Source organism: Cylas formicarius, unplaced genomic scaffold, assembly GCF_029955315.1.
Source record: "Cylas formicarius isolate icCylForm1 unplaced genomic scaffold, icCylForm1.1 PGA_scaffold_10__41_contigs__length_53128322, whole genome shotgun sequence".
NCBI classification, from domain to species: Eukaryota; Metazoa; Arthropoda; class Insecta; order Coleoptera; family Brentidae; genus Cylas; species Cylas formicarius.
In genome coordinates this window covers 13,686,155-13,701,595 of record NW_026844214.1, presented here as the reverse complement: position 1 = coordinate 13,701,595, position 15,441 = coordinate 13,686,155, and the positions used below count along the sequence as shown (strand labels likewise).

Genomic DNA, 15,441 nt, shown 5'->3' with positions numbered 1-15,441 from the left:
CTGATCGAATTAGTCTTCTGTTAATAAAAAAATTCTTGCCATCGCAGAATTTTGAACTTAGTAGGTTAACTAAAGAATAAATATTATCGCGAAATCTGACAACATTGCCATTATCATTTTTGAATTTTGCGTGTTAAAAATCCTCAGGTGTTGAATTTTTATCGTTCCAGCTTTGGTAGTTTTGGAAATATTCCGGTACTTTTTACTGAAAAAGCGGTGTTGCCGTAGCTCCGTAATTAATAGAAAAAAAAATTGAAATAATGAGACTACTAAATTCGACATGCCCAATTAATTTCACGAAAAATATACCCTATTTATTCCATGTAAAATAACAAAATTATAATGTGTACCTTAAAAGTCTGACAACATGGCGATTAGCATTTTTGAATGTTCAAAAACCCCAGGTATTGAATTGTGTTCATCTTTGGCACTTTTGGAGATATTGAAGCATTTCGGTACTTTTTACTAGCCCTGTATATAAACAATATATAATAATTAATATAATATAATAAATTCATTTTTATTGTTAAGTTTATTTATATTCCAAAATTGAACTTTCAAAATTTCCGAAATAAATAAGTAAATAAATAAACAGGTAGTACTAAAAATCGATTTAAATAACTACAAGGTCGCCAAAAACTATCATTAAAATTTTGAATAAATCATTAAAAGTCATAAAAACACCCGATTTTTATAATTTTATCATATTTAGCACTTTAAAAAATGAAAAAATTTTTCAATTTTAAAAAGTTCTTGTACATATTAATTTTCCAAAATGATATAAAGTTTCTCAAAAACATTTAGACAAAATTTTCAATCACTGATTTCCAAACTTACAGCAAGCCAGTTTGGAGACTTTTTTAGAGTTTTCTATTTTTTTTTTGCCATGTTTCGTCGTATTTCATGAATGACATGAAAAATATTCCACCTTATAGAAAGTCATACTTTTTTGAAATGCGAAATACGACTGAATTATAAAAATGGAGTAATTTTTCATTTATATGTTACTTTTTGATCACCTTGTATTTATTAATTTTTAAAACATCAACGCAGCCCACTAAAGTGGACAGGAAAATCCACCATAAATATATAACAAATTCTTTCAGTCAAAAAAATAGAAAAATAGATGGATATATATATATATATATATATATATATATATATATATATATATATATATATATATATATATATATATATATATATATATATATATATATATATATATATATATATATATATATATATATATATATATATATATATATATATATTAGCATTTGAAATATCAATTTTGTCATAAAAATCAAAACATGTCCAGGAGGTTCCGAGGAATGCCGTAATATACAATGTATTCTATTTAATATAAGAAAGTTGTTAGTTGTCTACGAAAAATAAATACCCTGTATATAGCAATATTTTAATGTGTAAGTGAATATAAACAACTTTTGAAACATTTTTTTTTATATTTTCAAGACATTCTGAGATATGGGTTTATTAATTTAACTCTTTTAAAAAATGCTAAAAGTGGTTTTTCTGGAATTTAAAGGCTACAAATGACTCCAATTTCAGAACATATTTCAAAGAACACTTTCGCAAAAATCGCCTTAGGCTATGAAAACTTTTCTCTACGTTTTATATTGATTTCGAGGTATCTAAGTCGGACTATTTTATCAGAGACGCCTCACCTTCGTCACAGACAGTCTCGTCTAAGTGGGAACTGTCCTGGCAGTGGTATCTGGCCAGCTCGCGAAACTATATAGTTGCCAAGATCGACGCCAGAGGATCCGGGTATCAAGGGGTCAAGATGCGAAGAGAGATCCAGCGCAGGATCGGCCTGATAGAAATCCAAGATCAGCTCGCTGTGCTGACTTACCTACGCGACACCTTCAAGTATATCGATAGGGAGAAAATCTGCACAGTTGGGAAAGGCTACGGCGGCTACGTGTCAGCGATGATGCTCCTACAGGATTTTCACCAAGTGATCAATTGCTCGGTTAGCATTTCGCCGATCACGAATTGGAAATACTATAGTAAGCAACGATTTTACAGTTCGTCATTTGACAATTCTGCCACTACTCCAAAAATATTCATTCATTTATTCATTGCATGCATACATTCCCTGAGTGACGTGTATCGTGATCATTAAAATTAACAAACATTATAATAGCATTCGTGCCTAAAATCTATCAAAAACATCTGACCGCGGGTAACTAAGTCGATGTCTTAAAGTGACACTTTCCGAGCGCTTGATCCACGCATAATTTGATATTTTGGAGTCCGGGGCGCAAAAAGAGTGTAAGGCCTCCATGAGAGTAATATAAAGTTTTGGTTAATACACTTATATACTTAAAAAAGTTAATGTTAAGTTTAAATTGTGAAGAATATATTTACGAACAAAATCAAAATATTAAATGGATAGATCTTTGTTTAACCATATTTTGTTACATTAACAATTAGGTTTGTTATTAGGTTGGATGAATTTTAATTTATTTTAATTTAATACAAAGCAGAACAAAAAAAATCAGATTTTCAGTTATTTTTACATTATGACAACTGTTTGGACAACACCCTGCCTTTATCAAATACGAAATATTAATTACCGATGCAGGGTTATAAATTTAAATTTAACAAGGCAAGCATTTAAATCCCATTGGTCATTAAGTAAAAGATTCGAATATCTCATTTTATTAATCTCCATAGCTTCCAACAAATTTAGTTTATTGTTTCATTATGTAAAATATCAAGATTATCATCAAACTGCATTTAAATGAATGGCATAGTCAGATTCCGAATTTTTATTTTTATACGCTCTTTTATGTTCGTTAATGCGTTTATTAAATGTTATACCTTTTTGAGTCTTCCGTGATTTAGTTTTATGATTTTCCAAAAATTTTCGAATGGTGTATTCAGTTTTAAAAGCAATGTTAAAACCAGATTTATATACATGTTTCAAAATGTTCTGGCTACGTTCTCTTGTGCATTTTATTGTTTGATAAATTTTGGGTTCGGTATTTAATATAGATATACTTCCGAGTTATTTAAAACTGTCTTTTAGTTATGATCTTATCTATCAAAGAGGGTTCGTAACCATTGTTAAATGCTATTTGTTTTATAATATTTAATACTTTTTCAAACATTTCTGTGGAAAGTGGTATATTAAGTAGTCTGTGGACCAAAGAATAAAAGGCAGCCCTTTTGTCTGTGTCACGGTGATTTGAGTAATTATGAATTATTGTGTCCGTGTGTGAGGAAGGTTTATGGAAAATGGAAAAATCTAATTTGTTCTGTAATTTAGTAATAGCTAAGTACAGAATGTTTATTATTTAGTTATTTAGTTATTAGTTATTTAGTTCCGTCTCTATGGTAATTTTTATACGCTTATGTATGGAATTAATATGATTCAAAAAGGGCTGCAGTGGTCTTTCCGTTCCAGTGAAACAAGTAAAAACATCATCTATATCACCAAAGAGAGCTTTTACTCAGAGCATTTTTATGTATGATATTTTCCACATTGACCATTAAATTCAAAATAATTTTGGTTTAAATAAACTACTAAATTATCTAACAAGTCTCGTTTTATGATAGGGTTGACTTGTCTCTCAGTAAGAACAGTCTAAACAGCTGAAATAGCTGTGAAAATCTGAACATTTTTTTAATTGTGATATAAAAAAATATCGTTTCGACAGACTCGTTCTTTGCCGAGAAGTACCTGGGGATGCCATCGAAGCACCCGCTAGAGTACGAGAACGCAGACCTGACGATGAAAACTGCCAATCTCAACGAACGCAACTTCCTGCTGATATACGGTACGGCCGATACTCGTGTCACTTCGCAACACGCTATCGCGTTTGCAAAAGCGCTCGTCGATCAAGACGTGCTTTTCCAACACATGGTAAGTGGAAAAAAAAATAAGTACGGGCCGGAACTATAGACCGAGTTGGCGAACTAGGTGGTTGTATCTAGAAAGTCTGCTCCGAGATTATCGCCTAATATCTTTTTATCTTTTAAAACCATAGAGTAATAAGTTTTGGTTTCCATTAAACAACTAAAATTTTACGTTTCTGACTACTTTGACCGATCTGAGGTGCTGCGGCGCACACTATTCGGAATAAAGATATTACGATATCATCATTCTAAGTTAAATTTATGAAATTGGAACTTGTTTAGATCAATGTTTTAGTGTTGTTACTATTGCTGTGAAAAGTAGAAAAACAATACAAAGTAATAATTACTCGGTTGGTTAACAACCAACAAAAGCTTGTACTTGTGGATCAATTTTACTTGTAAAAATTATTAAAAGATATTTAAGATGCTCCTCAGTTACTTTAGATATGTAAACATTATTTGTGTAATTCATCTTGGAAAACGTTTTATGACACGTAGTACCAAAAATAGGAAGGATTTTGAAAAATTTTAATTTTAGTCGCAATGACATGAAAGTCTGAGAAAGAAGTACCAAAATTTATCTTTAAAGTACTCAAAGTTTCGAAGTAATTGTGATTGAAATAGTATCATTTCATGTATAAATCAGGGAGAAACCAATTTTCTCTTTGCAATCTCCCAATTCTACAGCCATTCTAATTTTCTAAACCAACAAGAATTCTTCTCATTAAAAAAAAAACAATCTCTATTCAAAGTTTATACAAGCGCTTAAGGACTTTTGCGCATTTGTCTGTGATCTGATGAAGTTAACTGACATGACCGGTTTTAGAACGTGAGAAATTTTTTTCACCTATTATAATTTTCTACAGCCTTTGACACAAATGCAACAACTCCTTTATTCTTACCATACATATTTTTGTCTCCATCAGTTGTAGCAGATTTCAAGTTTTTCCATCGACGGATTTTTTATTAATAGGTTTTTCAATTCCCTTAAAAATATCTGCGACAGTTGTCGTGCCGCGAATGCAATCAATGAATGAATTAAACATTCCAGTGTTGTATATTTGGCCGAACAAAAAACATTTGTTGAGATTAGACTTTTATCGATTGTGGGCTAATTTAACGAATAAATTAGTAGCTCATTTACAAATCAGTTTAAAGCGTTTTAAGTGAATACTTTACAAAAATCAGGAATTTTTAAATATATTCAATTCAAAATTAAGAAAATTCGCTATAGAAATTAATTGTGAAAGTTTATTTTAATAAAGAGCGGTAAAACACTAGTTTTTGCTTTAAATAGTTTAACAAAGTATCATTTAATACTTCTTTAACAGCCAACTTTGTTCTTCAGATACAGAGATACAAAAAATCGTAATTTTTTAATTAAATTGTGAATTTTAGGGACTATTACAATTGTCCAAAAACTCTTAAATTGAATGACAGGGTGTCTCACGAAATGACTACCATAGCTTGGAAGTGTGTCGCTGTGGAGATTTCAAGTAAAAATGTCAAATGAACGTATACCCCGAACGCTATTCTAACTGAGCTACAAGCAATTTAAAGAGCACTAAAAGTGTCCAGTCAATTGCTGTATATATAGTGTAGCTCTTCTTGGAATTGAAGTAGTAGCTCTACTAACAGTCTCAGCATCAGCACGAATAGTTTCTGCGCCATCCATAATTCTAGTTTCCAGTTGTTCAATACTTTTTGCATAAACTAAAGTTCTTAGTCTTTCCAATAAAAAGTAATCTAAGCGATTAAGGTCAGGTGACCTTTCTAGCCATGGAACTGCTGAACCTCTTCCAATCCACCGGTTAAGATTAAGAAAATCTGTTACTTTTCGACCAAAGTGAGGAAGTGCGCCATCCTAATGAATCTACAATACTGGGAGATAATTCACAATGAAACGTAAATAACGAATGGCCATTAGAGATTCTTCAATTATAAACAGACCAATGAGGCGGTCATCCATAATGCAACATATTCACCGAAAATCTCTCTTGAAAATGGAATTCCCAAGTGTCCTTTGATTTCTCAATATCCACCGACTAAATTCTTGAAGTCTTGACGCGTAGTCGGTAGGTTTTTAAGCTTGTACAGGTAAGATCTGGTACGGGTACAAACCGAAATTGTGTAATATTCTCATCCGACTTAAGTTAAGTCTATTACCTATTCTTCGGACACTAGTAGAACGTTGAGCATCAATCGAATTAAACATTGCCTCTTCTTGAGCAAGTTCCTGTTGAACGGGACGTTCCGAAGTAACTGTAAGAAACTTGCCCGTTTCTCTCAAACGCCTATGGACATTGCTAAAAACAGTTCTACAAGGCACTCTACGAGCGGGAGTTCGTCGGCGACATTCATCAACTGCCGCTTGTCCGTATCCATTCCGAAGTGAATGTCAGCGCAAAAGTAAACATTGTAGCTTGAAGAGTATTTTAGTGTAACATACGACGATAAACACGGAAAATTAATTTAGTTGACGTTTACTGTCACAATATATAAGATTCACAGCCGCCTGTACTTTTTAATAATAATATTAACAGCCGAACGTAATACTGGAACAACTAATTTAATGAAGCGGTTTCTTTATAAATAGTTCTTAAAAATTTAAATGTTTGTAGCTCAGATGGAATAGCGTTCCAGGTATATGTTTATTTGACATTTGAAACGCCAGCAACACTCTCCCACGCCATGGCAGTCATGTCGTGAGACACCCTGTATGTGTATATAATATCTTCTGGGACATATACAGGGTATTTTCTAATTGAATACCAATAATTAAAGGGGCGATTTTTGGGTTCATTTTAAAAAGAAAACTTTATATGAATATATGTTCTAAACGTCTTAACTTTTAAGATACGGGGCGGTAAAGTTTTGAAAAATAACATATATATTTTTAAAATATCTGTAATACTCTTCTTCTTATTTTAAGACTATGTCTTGTGTTTTCAAGGAAGCAGCCTAAGTTGTGACTCCGAGGTCCATACCATACCAGCGCTTTGATGGTCTTCCGGGAGGTCTGCTTGTATTGGGTCTCTCTTCCTTTGCGATTTTCGCCAGTCGATCATCTTCTATTCTATTCACATGATCTCTCCATGCTCTTCTTCTATTTCTGGCCCATCTCACTATATCCGGAACGTCACACATTCTTCTAATTTCATTGCTCCTTATTCTGTCTCTTAGCGTTTTCCCTGTGATTGAGCGTAATGTCTTCATCTCGGTCGTTCTAAGAATCTGTTTAGTACCTGCAGTCTCCACCCTCGTTTCTATGGCATATGTCATAATTGGTCTCATACAAGTTTTATATATCCGTGTTTTGCTTTCGATACTTAAGTATTTATTCCTTCACATCACGCTTCGAAGGAATCCCGATATCCTAGATGCTACTATTACTTGCATTTTTACTTCTTGTTTCAGGTTCCTATTGCTCGTGACGTTAACCCCTAGACACTTACAAGACATAACCTGCTCCATACTTTTATTATAAATTGCCAGTTTGTATCTTCTGGGTTCTCTCGCTATTGTCAAGATTTGTGTCTTCTGTGTCGATATGATCATATTGAATTTTCCTGCAGCTCTTTCGAATCTGTATAGTAGTTTTTACAGATTATCCTCATCTTCCGATATCACAACCGCATCATCAGCGTAGCAAATTATCTTAAACTCATGTTTTCCCATTCTGTATCCTGCAGAATGCAGTTTTGACTTCTTTTATTATTTCGTCCATTATAATGTTAAAGGGTGTTGGACTAAGGCTATCTCCTTGTCTGATCCCTGTTGATTTTTTTTGTATTTTACTGGAGAGTTCCGCTGTTCATGTCCCGAATGATGTCTATTGTCCTTTGCTTTACGTCTCGTTCTTTTAGTATCTCAATGCCGTCATGTAATCTCAATCTATCAAATGCTTTTGTTAAATCTATGAAGCACATATACGCGGTTTTTTTGGATTGAATAGCTCAGCGGTCACGTTGCGGGTCCCAAACCCGGATAAAAGAGGAGGGTTGTGAGGCTACCTACCTCCTGTAAAACAGCCACTTGCTCATAAAACTTATTATCTGTAATACCACTTTAGATATCTTAATGAAATTGGTCACACATGTACTACGTATCCAGAGGCGTTATTTAGTGTATCACAACCATGGCCCCCTAGGTCCCCAGATTTAAGTTTGGACTCTTTTTTATGGGGGCATCTTATGTTGTCTAGTTCATCGCACCCCAGTTAACACTGTAGAAGAAGAATAAGAAACACTGGAGGTATACTTCAAAGAGTGAGCGACAATATGAGGAAAAGAGCCGAAGCACATATCCTTCAAGGTGGAGAACTCTTTCAACAACTTATCTAGTTTCTATGTTCTACTTTTTATCTTGTTGTTAAGATCAGAACAGTCTTCTTATTTTTTGTTTTCTGAACGACACTAGTTGGTAACTAAAAACCAGATATTTTGTCTTAAATAGATATTCTCTTTTCCACAAAAAAAGTTCTCGATTTAACCAGTTTAGTGGCGGTCTAATTAACCAAAATATTATTTATTCATAGTCAGTCATCAAACTCTTGACCGGAACCTTCGGCACTGTACTAACACACAATAACGCGTTTTACCACAAACCGAAACTCAATTCTACGTACTTGACGCGCGTTTCGCCAACTAAGTTGGCATCTTCAGGAGAAGATTAACACTAAACTTAATAACAAATGCTCTCTATATATATACCCATCGGGAAGTGGGAGAGGGGATTGCGCACTGCTCACGCAACCAATCAGCGCGTATAATGGGCTAAATGGGATTGAACCTCTGTCCTTGTTCAGTGCCTTATTCCCTCTCTTAACAATTTCTAAGCTTTCGTTGGCATCTAATTTTCTACTATTATTTACCTGTTTAACCAATTTTAAATTACTTATATCTACCTTATGATTATTGTTGAACATATGTTCGGCTACACTTGATTTTTCTAATCTACCAAATTTTAAATGAGCTAAATGTTCCTTAAATCTAACATTAATTGATCTTTTGGTTTGCCCTACATATGACTTGTCACAATCGTTACAACATATTTCATAAATTCCCGACTTTTCAAGGGTATCTAGTTTATCCTTGAGATTTTTTAATTTTGATCCGGACTGATAGATAGTTCGAAGACCTGCGGCCCTGAAGACTCTATCAAGTCCACTTGTATATTGGGGAGAGAAGGGAATTGAGACTACTTTTAAATTTTCCTTATCAGCTGAAAAGTCGTTGATTTTTGAAGTTTGTTCTTAAATCTAAATTTCATAATTAACTTATCGATAAAACTATCTTCATAGTCATTGATTCTAGCCACCTTTTCTTATAAGGTTTCTTTCCACCTCAAACCTTTCTTGATTTAAAGGAAATGTGACAAGTCTATGGACTAGAAAATTAAAACTTGCCATTTTATGTTGAAAAGCATGGTTAGAATCATTGGTTATGTATCTAAAAGTACTAGTGTCTTTCCTATAAATGTCAAAAACTAAATGATTTTCACTGTTTTTCATAACGAGAACGTCCAAAAAAGGCAACTGCATGTTACTTTCTATTTCATATGTGAATTTAATAGATGGGAAGTAATTATTCAAATTTGAAACAAAGTCATTTAAATCCATGCAAGTTGTATCAAAAACCGCGAAAACATCGTCGACGTATCTATACCATATCCTAGGAAAGTACTCGAAATTTTCTTTAGCATTCTGTTCAAAATGATGCATGATAAGTTCAGCCAGGAAAGGAGATAAACAATTTCCCATGGCCGTGCCATTTTGTTGTTCATAATAGTTGTTATTGTATAGAAAAATATTTTGACTCATGCAAAGCTTTGTCAGAGTGATTAGCTCTTCAATTATATCTTTACTGTAGTTATTATATTCGAGTAATTTCCTGAGGTATTCCAAAGTTTCTTGTATAGGAACGCTTGGAAATAATGAGGAAACATCAAAAGATACTAAAAGTTCATGTTCATTTAGCCTTACGTCTTTGATTTTACCAATAAACTCTTGCGAGTAATTTAAAATTAATTAAACAGGTAAATAATAGTAGAAAATTAGATGCCTACGAAAGCTTAGAAATTGTTAAGAGAGGGAATAAGGCACTGAACAAGGACAGAGGTCCAATCCGATTTAGCCCATTATACGCACTGATTGGTTGCGTGAACAGTGCGTAATCCCCTCTCCCACTTCCCGATGTGTATATATATATAGAGCATTTGTTATTAAGTTTAGTTTTAATCTTCTCCTGAAGATGCCAACCAGCGTCAGTTACGATTTCCTTAAAAAAATTATGACTTGCATTCATTTATAAGCATATTTGATCTCTCCATTTTTTTTAGTCCGTCTCACGGTTTTCACTTAAAAATAAAAACAAATTTCTCTGCATGCTGCCATATTAACAATATTGTTATGCCATGTAGAGAAGAAGTTTTTATTTTCTTAAGCGAACACGGTACATCAGATTGAAAAAAATCAATTAAATTTCTTTATTATTAATTATTATTTAATTTGTATATTAAACGAAATCAGGCGCGTACCAAGTTGTATTACAGATATTAAAAAATTGTATTTTATTTTTGAAAACGTATTTATGGTGATAAAATTTTCTTCGACTACTTAAGTAAGAAAAAATAATATTGACAGTTCTCTGCATACTGTCATTTTAACGATATTATTATGACCATGCGGAGAAGAGGTTTTTATTTTTTTATGCGAAAACCGAACATTGGATTGAAGAAAATCAAGAAATTAAATTGTTTATTATTAATTATTATTTAATTTTTATTTTAAGAGAATGGTATGGTATGGTATGGACCTCGGAGTCACAACTTAGGCTGCTTCCTTGAAAATACAAGACATAGTCTTAAAATAAGAAGAAGAAGAGTATTACAGATATTTTAAAAATATATATGTTATTTTTCAAAACTTTACCGCCCCGTATCTTAAAAGTTAAGACGTTTAGAACATATATTCATATGAAGTTTTCTTTTTAAAATGAACCCAAAAATCGCTCCTTTAATTATTGACATTCAATTAGAAAATACCCTGTATATGTCCCAGAAGATATTATATACACATACAGGGTGTCTCACGACATGACTGCCATAGCGTGGGAGAGTGTTGCTGGCGTTTCAAATGTCAAATAAACATATACCTGGAACGCTATTCCATCTGAGCTACAAACATTTAAATTTTTAAGAACTATTTATAAAGAAACCGCTTCATTAAATTAGTTGTTCCAGTATTACGTTCGGCTGTTAATATTATTATTAAAAAGTACAGGCGGCTGTGAATCTTATATATTGTGACAGTAAACGTCAACTAAATTAATTTTCCGTGTTTCTCGTCGTATGTTACACTAAAATACTCTTCAAGCTACAATGTTTACTTTTGCGCCGACATTCACTTCGGAATGGACACGGACAAGCGGCAGTTGATGAATGTCGCCGACGAACTCCCGCTCGTAGAGTGCCTTGTAGAACTGTTTTTAGCAATGTCCATAGGCGTTTGAGAGAAACGGGCAAGTTTCTTACAGTTACTTCGGAACGTCCCGTTCAACAGGAATTTGCTCAAGAAGAGGCAATGTTTAATACGATTGATGCTCAACGTTCTACTAGTGTCCGAAGAAAAGGTAATAGACTTAACGTAAATCTTCAAAATGGACCCAAAAATCGTCCGCTTTATTATTGACGTTCAATTAGAAAACACCCTGTATAAACCTTAAAGTGGTCAATCATTTTCTTCCTTATAGCTCAAATAGGGCACCTAAGCGCAGGGTACCTCAGAAGAAAAAAAACTAGATGGTACAAATGGGAATTTTCTTCCTTTTCTGTCAAAACAAAAACTTTAACGAATAAATGAATTTTTATGTGATATATAAAGTAGACATTTTTAAAATTATGAGTGCGTTTTATTTTCACAAAAAAAAATATGAATGGGCCAGGATATAGGATAACGCAACGATTTTGTCAAAACAATCACAACATTAATGTTGGTGAACAAACTATGACTATGATAGATTTTAACAATGGCATCTTTTCAGTTTCGCCTCCTTGATGCTGCCACTAGGCAAATAAGCAAATAGGAATAAGTCGCCAGCGCCTGACTTAAGTCTTATCTATCTGATAACATCATTCATTATCATTTTGTTAATCCGAAAAGGTCGGTTTTCGAATCCGAACACTATGCTGCTCTGTTGTGTGAGAATTGCGCATAAGTAGTATTAAAAAGGCGGAGTTTGAAGAAACTCTTCTTAATTTATGCTCTATAAAACAAAACATAACTAAGGTGCCTATGTAGTAACTATATTATGGGACTTCTCTCTGAATCATTTCAAGGCATATCCGGACGAATCGTACGACTTCGGGAGGAAGGCGCTTCTGCACATGCACAAGGAGATCGACCTGTTTTTTAACGAATCCTTCGGGCCGATCATAGACGAATGGATCGACGATTCCGGCTTTTTCATTTAATGCCGGCTTTACTACTCGTAAACGGACCTCCTAGCTCACGATAGAATTAAGATTGCGTTTTCGTGTAGGTTTTATATCCGATTTGTCCGTTTGTACTGTGTTTTGTACAAAATCGTAACGTAGTGGTTACTACCTAGAAAAAAAAATAGGTTACGAATATCTTAAAAGGCCACGTTCGTTCCTTTTGCAAGTTTTATTGCTAAGTTTTAACCATATAGCTATTAGACAATATACAGGGAAAATCGGGAAATTCGTTGACCTGTTATGGGAAAACTAAATTATTGATATAAAATGTTAAATAATAATAATACATAGTGTTCCATTTAAAATTTCGAAAATATGTTAGTCCTATATTGCCCCCACCACCATTAGTTTAATTCCAAATTTGTAAATTTTTGCTGCTTATATTTTTCCCGGTATAGTCCGCGCTTAGCTCTTTTTTTTTAATGCGATTTGGGCGTATGTTGAGAAAATTGTGCTGAAAAATTCCACAGACAAACTGAAAACTGTGGAATTCACGAACTGCCAGTGGTCATTTTGAACACCCGTCTTATTGAATGTTCCTCAACTTTTCTTTTATGAGCACATGTTATCAGTATAGGCAAGGCCTCCATATATCTAGTAGCTATATAGTTTTAGCAGGTTAACCGTCGGTGCAATACTATCATCAACAATTATTTGAAAGTTTATCTCAACAATTGATTAAAAAAATTTCGTATGTAGTACTTATAATTTAACAATAAGATCTTGAATCAACTTACTTCAGATTTTTGAGTTGTGATATTAAGAATGTGACTGCAAATCCCAGAAGATTTTTTTTTAAATGTATTCTTTTTTCTTTAATAAAAAAAAATATTTTAAACCCGAACAAGGCAACATCATAAATTTACAAAATATTATCAAACTTATGTATTCGAGTAGCAAAGAGCCTTCTTATGTTATGGTTTCAATTGCCTTTGTGTTATTTTGTTTTTTTATATATAAAAATAACCACTTTCTGTCTAGTTTACAATACGTTAACAGCATATTTTTTGAGAAAAATAATTCCACTCCGCTGTGTGTTCAATCAAAAAATAATAATAAAAAAGCTCCAGGGTGTTAAAAGGTTAAGAATTTAAATTAGATGTTAGGTAAAACCAGTGAAATTTTCTTGACCGTGCTTTTGTATCGCTAATTATTGCAAATTTATTATTTTTTACCTAAAAATTTAATTTTTAATTCATAACCACCGCGCAATGCATCCTTTACTGAAAACTTAGAAAATACTGCCAGACTATTGTTTCTCGTCTCAAAAAAAAAAATAGAGTATCAATTTTCAGGTTATTTACGTTGAACAGATTCCAAAATCTTTTGGAATAAACTAAACATAACTTAATCGAATTATTTTGGCGCCAAAAAATATACTGTTAACGTACCGCATGACCTACTCTTCACCAAAACATTTGTTTTAATTGTGTAATGGAGCTGATATTACATGCAGTGACCAGTAGCCGTGTGTGGTTATTAGCCAGAACAAAGTCTTTTTTTCATGCGAAAATAAAAACAACTATTTTAAACAACTGAGAGCAGTAGAAAGATTGAATACTGTTAGAAACAGTAAAAAGCAGTTTCAGAGATTGTCGCATAACTCCTATTTTAATGCTAATGTAAGAATGGCGTCAGCCCAGACATTTGAATCACTCCGTTTGCCTGACACTCTTTCATATATCCATAATACCTAACATATGGTATATGGAGTTACAACGGGATATATATGGATGTAGATGCCAAGCATACGGAGTAGTTCAAATGTACCGACCTGTCTGACCCAAGCGACGCCATAAAGTGGGCGTAATTTCAGAATGGGAGAGCAATTGGTATAAAAGAGAAAGTGCTTCGCTAAATAGGAATTACGCACAGCCACTGCAAGCAATCGAATGGCTTCGATTTCGCGAGCATCTGCAATCGGTCACGTGATAGGGTCCTATTCTGAAATTACGTTCACTCTACCTACTAATGAGATGTCTTAAAAATGGAACGAACAATTTAAGAATACCATATAATTGAGAACGTATCGACAAGGTCTTATTTAGGAAGGTGAATATACGTTTTAAAAACATTAACAGACATATTCTTCAACACCTAAAACTAATCAATTTGTTCAATTTCAATTAGTATTTTTTTTATTATTAATTCGTTTTAAAGCGGGTACCTCTATAAGCAGAAATATAACATATAGTTTATCGCTAATATTTCGATATCATAATAAAAACTGAAAACCGCAAAACGACTAGTTGAAATTTTGCGTTTGATGTTAAGGGGCTTCGAATAACTATAGCACCATTTTCAAAAACTATGATAGTTTCGTTTTTTAAATTTACAAATGGAGCACTACCATTAAGCTCAAACCAAAGAATCTAATGAAAAATAAAATTCTTAGTTTATTGTATCTAGAAACAATAATAGAAGGGAATTTTAATTAAAACTGAAAAAAAATTATAGTTGTTTTAGGAACCTACATTTAGATTTTCGAAAATTAATCAGAAGACAAATTAATACACCAATGTTGAGGCAAAAAAATTTATACAGTATTTCGAAAGTCGCTTACATACCGTTACTAGGACCCATGCGGTAGGTTAGGTAAACAAATTATCCTGTCAATAAATTATTGCTACTTACCACTATAGGTCAGTCCATTATTGACAGAGTCAACATACCCAGGTACGTCTTATCTCAAATTGTCGTGTGTACATACAAATATGTTGATGTTATTTACTTATACATATAGGTATATAAATTATTATATATGGCGATCGAAATTACCCAAATATTTTTTTATACATCGTAGTAATAGCTTATATGTAATGTATACTTCCAGATAAATATATTCCATTTTGTGGGGCACCCGTTGGGTCACCGTTAATTTATTATGTATATTTGTGCCTAACACTAGCTTTATGGTTAAGAGACGACAAAATTATCGAATATTTTAGTTTTGTAATAATTGATTTTAATGCGAGCCACCAATATATATATTGTTGAGATGTTATATTTGTATATGATGTACTGATTTTAATGTGACACCAAACCAATAAATGTTAT

At 32.9% G+C, this 15,441-nt stretch overlaps 1 protein-coding gene across 2 annotated transcripts in view; it reads left to right on the top strand.

Annotated features, from left to right (window-relative positions):
• The window catches only part of LOC132695623 (inactive dipeptidyl peptidase 10), a 121,635-nt gene extending 106,197 nt beyond the window's left edge, over positions 1–15,438 (top strand). Inside the window, exons 11-13 of one of the 2 annotated variants that reach the window (XM_060659990.1) lie at positions 1,678–2,033; positions 3,690–3,895; positions 12,226–15,438. In XM_060659990.1, coding sequence (XP_060515973.1) covers positions 1,678–2,033; positions 3,690–3,895; positions 12,226–12,360 — 697 coding nt within the window. In that variant the 3' untranslated portion in view covers positions 12,361–15,438. The remainder of the gene's footprint in view (positions 1–1,677; positions 2,034–3,689; positions 3,896–12,225) is intronic. The other variant, XM_060659982.1, reaches the window with a different exon arrangement.
• The last annotated feature ends 3 nt before the right edge of the window (positions 15,439–15,441 follow it).